The sequence below is a fragment of the Microchirus variegatus genome, assembly GCF_963457635.1.
Source record: "Microchirus variegatus genome assembly, chromosome: 2".
NCBI classification, from domain to species: Eukaryota; Metazoa; Chordata; class Actinopteri; order Pleuronectiformes; family Soleidae; genus Microchirus; species Microchirus variegatus.
The window spans coordinates 7,153,921-7,165,873 of record NC_139803.1 but is presented as its reverse complement, the minus strand read 5'-3'; the positions used below and the strand labels follow the sequence as shown (position 1 = coordinate 7,165,873).

The 11,953-nt window shown below is 40.8% G+C and overlaps 1 protein-coding gene across 1 annotated transcript in view; it reads right to left on the bottom strand.

Annotated features, from left to right (window-relative positions):
• Nucleotides 1-1,096: 1,096 nt before the first annotated feature.
• The window catches only part of pdlim4 (PDZ and LIM domain 4), a 34,244-nt gene continuing 23,387 nt past the window's right edge, over nt 1,097-11,953 (bottom strand). The window contains exons 4-7 of the mRNA XM_083885797.1: nt 10,543-10,838; nt 9,002-9,162; nt 4,220-4,367; nt 1,097-2,701 (exon numbers count right to left, since the gene is read on the bottom strand). Of these exons, the coding sequence (XP_083741923.1) occupies nt 2,497-2,701; nt 4,220-4,367; nt 9,002-9,162; nt 10,543-10,838 (810 nt within the window). The 3' untranslated portion in view covers nt 1,097-2,496. The remainder of the gene's footprint in view (nt 2,702-4,219; nt 4,368-9,001; nt 9,163-10,542; nt 10,839-11,953) is intronic.

The window sequence follows — 11,953 nt, the reverse complement described above, 5'->3', positions numbered from 1 at the left end:
GGCCGTCTCTCCAGTCCAGAACACAGCGAGATCTCTTTCTGTGCAACATGAAATGTTTATGTTTAAAATGGGACTCAATGTTTATAGATGTCAGTGAGGCTGGAATTCTTTCCAGGCATAAACTCCTCTCTGTCTCCACTTCACAGTGTGGTTCTGTTAAGTGAGCTAATTTCATATTTTACTTCAGAAAGTAAATTAATATATGTGAGTTCTGGGCTGAGAATTCTCCTCGTATGTCTCCGGTATTCTCGACATCTGTTTTCCTGGAGTATGAAGTTCCCTTTGCACTGAACCTGCATGAACATCCTTAAAGAAAACAAACACAAACAAGTCACCTGAATTTCGCCTATGGCAAAAGGTTTTTGGTACTGACAGCAAACTTTGAGTCTTGTGACATATGGAGAACATTTGCTCATGTTTCCCACATGCAAATGCTAATTATAAGAAAGTTAATTATACTTTTACTAAAAGCACAAAGTAATTTAAACCTCACCTGCGAGATGGATCTGTGCCGCAGGTGCATTCATGGTAATTTGCCATGGGAATAATACACAACTCCTTATATGGACATACTGGGGTGTGTTTGTGTGTTTATAGGTCACATATCCAGGCTTTAAAAAACATATTTTTTGTGTTCTTATGTTGTTGTTGAATCAAAGTTATGATTCATTTTTTATATCGCATGTTTAGCAGTGATATAAAGTATAAAATAAACAGTTTTTCTGTTCTTTTTGTTCATGAAGACGAGCCAAGTGAACTTTTGAGCTGTGCCGTATTTCCAGAATTTCACAAATTCAATCTGATTTCAAAGTACTTTTTGCTCAGGTGTGTTTTATATAGTTGGTGAAAATGATATATCATAGAATCTCTGTATATACCGTATGTTTAAACATAGTAATGGAAAAAAAGCAGCCAAAGTGCTCTGTGTTCTAAGGGTTAAGATGACTTGGAAGTGTGTGATTTTTTTCATTGTAAATGAGGAAATTCTGCCGTTTAAAAACAGTCAACAGTCAAGTCATACTCAATGCACTTCTCATTTTATTTAGAGCTTAGAAACATCAAAGCACATAGGAATATCCAGGACATCACGTGTTGGTAGAAAAATAAGTTAAGAAGAAGATGACGACAACGTGTGTAAGAGAAAATCATTCATTCATTCATTCATTCATAGACACAGAGTGACGTCGTGTTACTTACTAAAGTATTAAAGTTGATCACAATAGAACAAATATATATATATGTATATATATACAAGACCAAAGAGACAACGTTGTGGCAAATATCATTTTTCACATCATTTACAAGTTAACTAGTATAGGTGGCATACCAGTGGCTACACAACATTGTTATTAGACACGTAGAGAAAAGAAAAACGGATGGAAATAAACACCTCTGTCCTCATTCTTATTTCAAATTAATCAAAGTTTAGAATAAAATCACTCTTATCCACCTGGATTACTTCACTATTGACAAAATGCTGAGAGTGACGGCCGCTATTCCTCCCCTTTCTGACTCATCACTCTCTCAGGAAATGTAGAAGACTATTTCATTTCTACATTCAAACTAGGAATTGTATTACAACTATTCGACAAACCCCTGTCTTTTTCCAATGGTCCATAAAGAGGACACCATTCTATAAAGTATGTAGTGAATCTTGGCATTCCACTTTAGGTTCCTATGTGTTATATCTCCTGTGTTGTCACGAAAGAGCAGAGAGGTTATTGGAGTCTTATCTCTTTTGTATGAAACCTGCATTCTTTTGTGAATGAGCACTTCTCATATCTTCATTGTCGAGAACGTCAAATTTTCAGGCTGTTCTATAGATTTTAGACGCTCACAAATCCTAAAATGACACGGCCTTTGTTTACCCGTCAGGGCGTGTTTGCTTTCATCCCTCTACAAAGAGAGTTTTCCACTTTACAAGGTTGAAAACCTGCACCCTGAAGCACACGGCGGCACATTAGTGAACTATAGTTATTGACGGTTAACTGAAAAGTGAACTTAACTGGAGAGGTGTTCCTCTGTGTTGTTATAAAGTTGGGAAACTGTGTGAAAGTCTAAAAAAGTAGATGTAATGCAAAAGTCAAACTGCAACAGGAGTTAAAAAAAACTGTATAACTGCAAGATAGAAGTTAGAAAATGACCTTAAGCAAAACTCATTTTCAATCAACAATAATGTAGTGTTCCTCAGCGAAGTTATGTTATGATGTGATATAAATGTCAGTGAGGAAACAGGCGGCTGCTGGTGTAGTGTTTTGGATTTTTCATCTCATTTCGTGTTTATCGTATGGGATAATCTGGTAAATACACTGTTATATATGTACATTGTTATGTTAAATGGTCGTCTCGGACCTGGGGGTTGAAGGTAAACAACGCTGATTGAGAGATGACGACTGTCGGATTGCAATGTCTGCTTGTTTTTGGGGAGTTTTCAGGTCTGAAAATGCTGAATATTACATGGCATTTAATTGGATCTGTCGCAGAAACGCCCGTGACTCAGACGAGCTCCACCTTGGAGTTGGGGTACACGGCGACCACGTCGTAGCCCTCTGGGGGCTGGACGCGCGCCATGGCGTGGGTCTCGCAGTACAGACTGTCCTCGATGAAAAAGTAGCCGCGCTGCTTGAGGTTGACGCCGCAGTCGTCGCACATGAAGCAGTCGGGGTGGTAGAGCTTGTCCCGGGCCTTCACGATGGTGCCGCTGCATGGAGACATGAAGGGATTTTCATGAATAAAGACTTCTTGGACTGGAGCTCCAGATGCTTTAATCTTAACATTTCCTGGTGTGTTTTTATATTTATTTTTGGACGACATCGTCCCGTCCTTCTCCAGTTATGAGTTCAGTGTTTACTGATTTCCAGTTCCTTGTTCCTGTTCCTGCTCCCAAATGTATTTTTACTAGCAGAGTACAGGAATAACACAGCCTTATATGTGTACAAGTGGAAGGGAGGAAAAGCAAAAACAAAACTAGCTGAACGATGAAACATGATCGAGAAGAAAATGGTGCATTGTTGAACTGAAAGAGCGCCTGTCATAGATGTCATTGCCATCATTTTCATTATTATAGATTACATTACACCTGACATAGTGTTGTTTTCCCTCTAATCTTTACATGCTGATAAAAGTACAAGCTATAAAGTCCCTATCAGTCCTTTCCATACGTATCAAATATTAATGCATTTTTAAACATTTTAACCCTTAAATTGCCAGGTTTTTTCCATGATGCACCTTCATTTTATGATCTAAAAAAACACAACAAATGAATATTTTCAACATACTTCATGCAAACTGGATTAGTTTTGCATTCTATGTCAGATTACATATAACACACCTAGAGCACCAAAATACAAGCTATAAAAAGTGAAGAAGACATGCAAATCAACATTTATCATGTTTTATAATGAAAGCAAATGTAACCAAGCAAGCATTTGAATATATATCTCCACATGATGTCATACTTCAGGGAAGTGGCTGCAGTCTTTTTTTTTTATATTCACTATGTAAGATTTTCCCCTTTCTGCTTTGACGAATCATTTGAACCGCATCACTCACTGGATAAACTCTTGACATACTTTGTTTAAATAAACCTGTAAATTGCTGCCAGGTCTTAACGGCTCGCTTTATTATTATGCCAAAAAAAAAATCATGATACAATGTGCTCTTATTCATGTGTAAAGCAAGCAGATGACTTCACCGCGCTTACCTGCAGCTGCTTTATAGAGGATTGAGGGGAGGGGGGGGATTACCGGTGTATGGGGCTTTTCTGGCAGAAAGGTGTGCGATTAATCTTAGTGTGTACGCAGGTAAGAGAACGTGAATACAGTATCTGTGTGGGAAAGGATGTGGTTTCATCGCTATAATGATAAATGGGAATACTTTTTTTTAGTTTTGAAGGCCTGTTGGTGCAGGTCAACCTACACACGTTTACTTCTTATTCTTTCAGGGAAGAAACATGAGTCACTTAATGGAACTTTTTCACTTTTACGACCACGTGTCGTGATTAAACAAGCGCAGGGGGAGGGAATGTCGTATCCTTTCCAGATGTTAAATGAAACTGCTTCATAATAATAATATTTAAGAGTAAATCATCAGCATGCTATAATCACAGATTTCGGTCCATAGAGTAAGACAAAGCCTAAGCTGCTGCAGTGAGGACTCAACACAGTACTTGACACACTATAAAGCATGGTGTGTGTGTGTGTGTCTGTGCAACACTTACACAATGCCATTACAGCAGCGTGTGCACTGGGGCAGCTTCTGAAGACCAGACATGGGGCTGGAGATGGCGGGAATGGGGCTTCCCAGTTTAGGGATCGGAGATCTGACCGGAGACCTCAGGTTCCTCATTCTGTCTGTTGGAGACACACCTGGAAATAACACAATAACAACAACAGAATAAATACAGGAACTTTAGACCTTAAAAAGATAAGCGTACAACATTTCCAGCTACATTTGTACTGAAATAATTTAGAGAGAATCAATTTTCATTCTAAAAAGTGGGTGTTTTTGAATAATATCGTTAAAGGATGTGAACTATAGTTGTACATTATAAATAAGCATCTCTAAATGTTAATTTAGAGTTAATTCGTGTATTTTCCTCCTTGAAACGCCTTGATTTGCCTCTGTACAAACAAAACTTGATCTGATTTCATTTGATTTATCCGTGACATTCATCTGACTGCAAAAATTGAATATTTGGCATGAATTTATCTGGATATCTGGTTATATTATCTGGTTATTACACTACAAAACACACAGCTATACCGCATGGGGAGCTGTAGAAAGATGGCAGCCTCTGTACATTTAATAAACACGGCTTAATCTAAGGCTAAAATAAACAAGTTTGAGTTTAAAATGAATAAACACTTGCACAAACATACACGTGAGTATAATATACATTTAATTTCTGCCACTAAACCCTCCAAAATGTTAAATACTGGACCTTAAACACACATAATCCATAAGAAACAAAGGTTTTTGTAGTATTATTTCACATATGTGACTAAGATGGAATGGCAGATACCATTCCTTTAAGTATTTTTTTAAAAAGCCTGACAGAAATGTGTTAAGGGGGTTTATTTAATGCTGGATATCTGGAACTTCTTCAGTGGGACAGAAGTCATAAACTGTGCTGATGTGTCAGAGAGGCCGTGCGTCCCCACAGGCCCCCGATCACTGATAACCACAGACTAATTACCTCGCATTTTTGGCACATGACTCAAAGGACCTTTCCTTCCTGCGGTATACGCGTTAGATTCGGAGTTCTTTGCTCCATGGTGTGTTTAGGAGCTGGTGTTGTTCCTGGGATTAATGATTCTATTACCTTAGGATGCACTTCAATGGAAACACTTTCATGTTCCGTCAATTTTGCGAGTTTACTAATAAAAGGTCTTCAAAGTCAGGAATGTGTGGTGGGAAAAAAGACTAGAAGAGGACTTGTTTGGTCTTGCTTGTACACAAACCTAAGACCAAATGCGTGACGAGTTGGCAAACTAGAACAAATATCTCGCCCCACAAAAACCATCCCGGTGCAAAGTGTGTCCCTCACTGTGACTAACATCAACCAGACATGTTGTAAAAACGGCTAAACGCTCGTGTTGTTCCTCCGTGTGACGCAAACCAATCGAGAGCAAGGGTTTGGAGCCGCGGGGAATTCAGGGCGAAAAGTGAATCACAATAAACAGCTGTGATAATGTAAGTTTATACGGCTGCTGCTGCGGCTGCTGATGCTGGGGGAATTCTATTTTCAAGCAAGACAAAGTCTTGATTTGTTCTCGATCACATGGGCTACAGCTTTTCAATTCATCCGATAGTTTTGGAAACACATTTTTTTTTTGAAGGAAGAAATAAAATCATAATCGGCAAAATCGGTAAAAGAATGTGTGGAGAAAATGTTAGCGCAAGAAGGAAAAAAGTAAAACCAAATGTTTGTTGCCTATCGCTGTACACTGAGGAGTTGTAATGACACTAATATGAGTGACGGCCAATGCAGGGCATTCGTTTAATTTAAAATAAATAAATAAATAAATAAATGAAAGTCTGGTCCCGCCGCGCCATCAGACAGTTTGAAGCGTTAACCCTTGAACTCGCGTTTAACAACCGCAGGACCAGGAATGTTACCGAGGCTTTAAATCTCATACGTTTTCATCCCTGTGGAATAATTATCTGTAACAGAACATTCCCTCTGCTGTCACTTGATATATTTCTTTAAAAACTTCACATTCACGTCCAGATTTTGAATTCCTCCCACTGCCGTGGCTTTAAATGGGAACATTTTAACCTATAAAGTAGATCGTATCAGTCCTGTTCTTGGAGCCAAAGAAAGAGCCAAAGAATGTATTCTAGAATAACGCTGTCGGTTTATAAAGCACTTCACAGTTTTATGGCCAAAATAAAATTAGAATTTGCAGGACCAGGTCATCTGGGACAGGTTTATTCTTTGTCCCTAGAGTCACAGATTTGGAAACGCTCTCCTTTTAACACTTACTCCAACTACTGTCACCTATATTTCTTCTTAATTCAAACCATTAATTTAACTTTTTAACTGCCTTTGTATATGTTTTCTGTAAAGCACCTCGTCTTGCCTTTGCTATAGTGAAATGTGCTATACAAATAAATACGCCCTGCCATGACTGCAGGCGATCCCAAGCGGTTTCATTCGACATAAACCTGGCCATGTGTTTCACATGACCAAGTGGCATAAAGGTAACAGCTCTTATTCAGGATTTATGTCTTATTATCCTGCAGGCAATCAATAATCACGCTCTGAAAGTATGACATTGCCGTCTTTGAACACCCACAGCTGTTGTAGGAGGTTTTAATTTAATTCACAGAGGTCGTATTCTGTGGGGAAAAAAAACTCTCTGTGTCATGAAACTTTAACACCGTCGCCATACGCTGAAAAATACCCCACAGCAATTTATAGAAAGCCATTTTTCTGGGAATAAACAAGCACAAGGTAGAAAATCTCCGCCCTCTTCCATCGACACTGCAATCCAATTATGGTAAGGCCTGTGGAATTCTGGGTAAACTGACACTCTTGTTTGCTTTGACTTTTAAAAGCCCCCCTGAAAGTCAACATGGCCTCTGCAGGGGATTCCTTTCAAACAGGGAGCAACTACAGTGATTTAAAAGCCCTGACAACAAGGTATGCATGCAAACACGGGACGGATCGTATACTTGTGTCCCGGTTTTGCCGTTAATCCGAGCTCGGTTTCTCCTCTAATGTGCAATTAACGGCGAGGCACATATGTTAGGACCGCTGGATTCTCATACTCTCACAGAGAATAAGTGACGGCGCCAAACGTGAACACGGAGACAGGTAGCTTTTTAAAAAAATTATCCCTGTGTAAACCTGAGGTTCATCTCATCAAGGACTTAGTCTGTCAATCAGGCAAACAGTTTCCTTCTAATCTCTTTAATCCATTCATTGTCCATCATTAGCATCCGAGCCCCCTCCTCCTCTCTCTCATAGCTTTGAGTGTATTATGAAGCAGTAAATTATCTTATTATGTTTGAAAGAGTCTGGCAGAGGTCCCAGCTTCACTGCAGGAGCAGGCCGTCGTGTTGTTGTTCCATGTGCTGTGGATTATCCTGTGACAGTTACACACATCAAACGCTGACCCCAGAGGTGTGATAACCTCCAGGAAGGTTTTCATTCTACTAGGAGGACTAAGATGGGGGATCAATCATCACTTTTCCCCCCTAAAATATATATAAAAACCAAGGTTTTCCGGCTGAATCTCCATTTGGAGACGTTATCTTACAGAGTTATCTGTTTGTCTGAGAATGTTCTCAGCTGTTATCTCCTGCTTTTAATAGACACATATAACAGAACCCCCTATATTTCATACTTGATTTTTGAATCTTCCAAGCCTCCTGTCTACTGTTTACTTGTGTATCGCGTTTCTGCTTCGTTTTTGTGATTTCCCGTCAAATCAAAGCAAGAGAACAAGGATCCGTTTCGAAGTTGCAAGGCACCACTTTAATGCGACAAATTCAACGTTTTTTGTTGTTTTGCTGCACAAAGAAAACTCAAAAATAGCTACAAAGTATTAGAGAATCATTTGATTCTCCAAACGAAAAACATGTGCACCGCCACCACTGGAATCCGTAACCTACAAGAGTTTAATCCTGAGAACCGGAGTGTATGTGTACTCTCACAGCAGAATATTAAAGCCACCGCTAAAACTAAAACCTCACAAAACAAAAACAAAACCCATTCAGTTGAAGATAAGCTGTTAGCTGCTGAGGGTTAAAGGTCAAACAGGTCATCACCTCCTCTCTTCTGCAACAACACCGGATTCACAATGACTTACTCTCACAACAACATTCGCCCCCTTATTCCAGTGATTATCAAGGAACCAGGAGAGAAGAGAGAGGGTTTTTAGTCCAGGGGGGATTATCCGTGCTCTGCTGCCGTCAGCATCATGACCCTTGAACGGCTCAGTGGTCAGAAGGCAGACAGGAAAGCCATATTTCTCACTTTATTGTCCTTTATGAAGTTGTTTTTGCAGCAAATTGCCTTAGAAAAACTTCCCTCCGATGTTCATCTGTGCACGTAAGCACTTCGCCATACTTTATCTCTTTTCTCCACCTCTTGTTTTCTCTTATTTTGACTCCCTCTCTCTCTCCCTCTCTGTGAATCTTTCCTATATAAGGAAAACTATGCCAGTTAAGACGGAGGATTTGAGAAGAGAAGCTGCGTGAGCCGGAGTCGGCTCCATCTCCACGGGAGGAAATATTTATTCAGATGTCTCCACACATGTACATATATAGCACACTTTATGAAATGTGCATGTGGGCACGGAATGAACGGAATTATAATTAACTCTACTGACCAGTTTATCCATCTAATAAAGTTATATGCTGACACTACTGTGTCCTCTCTCCACATCAACTCAGAATAATCAGATTCACTTTCTTAATATGTGATGGATAAAATTAAACTAAATCAAACCCACTTGCTGTGCACTCCCTGCAAATACTAAGAAATCCATACCTCCGTCCTCAGCCTCCAGGATTCCCTGGAGATATTTGAAGGAGCCGGACTGTTTGGGCTGAGACACGGGCTCCTCGTAGTGCTGCAGCATCTTGTAGACGTCCGACTGCGTGTCGAAGCCGTTACGGCCTCCGGGAGAGTGCACGGCAGGAGGCTCTGGGCTGAAAAAAGAGAGGAGACAAGCAGAGGTGAGAAATAACTACATTTATTGTCTAATTGGGCCATTTCTTGAACAGGTGGCGCACAGTAAAGGGAGGAATGAAGGTAGCTGAAGTAGCCTAAACAAAAGGATAAAAGAACAGATGTCAGACCACCAAAGAAAGAGACACAACTTGAGTGACAGGCAGCTGAAAAAACCCCCAACATATTTCTTTCCTTAAACAGATTGTCCTGCAGTAGATCTTTTTGTCTTTGAGTACTGTATACTTTAGAATCAACATGTGACTCCGCAAGGCATGAAGTCTTAATCACAACAGCGCTGCGCTGCGGATCCCCACGTTCATCCATCCATCAAGTTACTCCCCCCAGCCTCACAGGACGGATCACGTTCATTTGATACGTTCAAAGTGCTGACGGATGACTTTAAATTCTGTGTGTGTGTGTGTGTGTTCCAGGTATTACTCATGCTGTGGGATTGTCTTCTTTATGGGGACAAAAAAGAAAGTCCCTGTGTCGTAAATTATGACATTTTAAGGTTTAAGACATGGTGTATGGGTTAGGATTAGGGTTAGACGAGTAGTAGTTATGGTTAAGGTTGGAGTAAGTGTCCAGGAAATGAACGTAATGTCCTCTGAAGTCATGGAAACCAGACTGTGTGCGCGGGTGTGTGTGTGTGTGTGTGTGTGTGTGTGGGCCTTGCGCAGATTAACAGTCCAGTCCAGTCCAGGGGAACTCTGAGGGAGGATGAGGATGTTCTCTGAGAGACTAAACATTTATTGTCCACTTGAGAGGACGCACAGCAACAAACAAATGTCTCTGCCATGTGTGCAGGTGTGTCAGGAGGAGAGGACAATTTAATGTGTGTGTTTGTGCAAGTACATGTCTGTGCATCCAACTGTGTTGTAAAGCTGATGAACACCAACACTTCTGCACAAATCTGAGGCATTGTTTTCTCTTGTGTTCTTCGAAAATATGACACTAGTTTTCCAAAACGCTGCCATATGTGACGTTTTTTGTCGTATTTAATTAGAAAAATATAGACAATGGTAAAACTCTACAGGAAGATTCAAATTAGATATAATTACTCCAACTAAACCTCCAACTAACTAGCGGAGGAGATGATGCCATGTGGAAGCAGTGGGTCTTAATCGGTGTGGCATTAAAAAGTGAGGGTTAATTAGCCGGGAAATAAGTTTTCATTTTAAATGGAACAGTCACACTAAGTAAAGGTCAAGCCAGTGTTCTCCAGTCCTGGTCCTCAGGGACACCTGCTCTCCATTTGTTGTTTTTTAATTGTGCTAAAAGCTACTTATTTCATCTTGAATGTAGCTCACAATCTATGTATTCAACTCCTATTATGTTAATGCAAATCATTGACTTACCTGTGCGTGTTGCTGAGGCTGAGGTTCCCCATCTTGTTGGGCAGATGTCGGTCACCGTTGCTGCTGCCGCTGTAAAGTGCAGACGGGTTGTTGTACTGGTTGTGCCCAGATCCGTTTCCGTATGCGGAGGTGGGGCTGTAGCTCGGCGGCTTGGTGGAGTGACCGTTGTTCATGTGAGTCGGCTGAGTCGGCTGAGTCGGCTGAGTCGTCTGAGTCGGCTGAGTCTGCTGAGGGGACGGCGGCTCAGGGGTGTACGAAGTCTTACGGCTGTAGCCACTGCTGATGGGACGGAAATTCTAGAAAGACAGAAGGTAAGAAAGGAGAGAGGTGATGGTGAATAAGTTTGTTCCATTGGTAGGAGTGAAAAAAACAAAGTCTAGTGGCACCGTGACTTAAAAACCACAAATCTTTACACAATAAGGGACTGTTTTTTCCCAAATGAGGCTTTGTGGGAGTGAGGTTTGAGGAAAAAAGAGCTTAATTTCTGCATTTCCCTCTTTAATAGTGAGGGTTATTACGGACGTTTCTGTCAAAACAAGTTAACTCATGTAGTAAATACTGAAAAACAATTCCCTGGCTGATTCTTGTATGAATCGAGCAGTTCATAGAAGCCGACAGAGCTGATACTGTACTTATAATGATAATAATATCGTTGTGACATGCTGTAGCAGAGTGTGTTTATCCTGAGGTCAACGCCCTTTTTCCCCCCCGCCATGACATCATCACTGTTTAGTTGAGCGTTAAGTGCCAGCCCTCGACTTCTTCTTCAGTCTCCTGTGATTAAATTCTACAGATAAAGTTTTATACTGCGCGATGATGTCACCACTTACTTCTGATGATGATGTGATCGTATGTGGGGGAGATAAGCGGCGGATTTGAATGATGACACATGTATTATGTACTATAAACTTTTTTTTCAGCCGAAACAAGAGTTGTTTACGAGTGAGGAGTAGGGTTCTTTTTTTTTTTGATCACACTGTTGAAACTGGACTGTGTGTGGCTGTGTGTGCTCTGGCGTAGCCGCAGGAGGTAGGAGTTCACAGCCTTTCCAGACCGGACCTCTGTCATTTCAACAGATGGGACTGCTGCATGTCCTCCTGTCCTTACTGGGACCACACACACGAGCAGTGACACACATGCCCAATCCTTCTATAATCAGCAGACTTTCTATTCATCTGCACCAACAAAGCTCACATATCCAAGTCAGATGTCTTCCAAAGAACTCCTCCTTCTCTTTCCCTGGAAATAAAGTCTAAAGATGAGTCCATAAAGGCCCTCGACGTAGCTTCACCCTAAAAAGCCGATCCTCTTTGGTCAGAATATCAAAAACACTCAGTTTTCAAACACTCTGAAGTCTGCATGGTTTCCTCACCACAGCACAAAGACGGAAAAGCCAAACCAGATCCTCGAC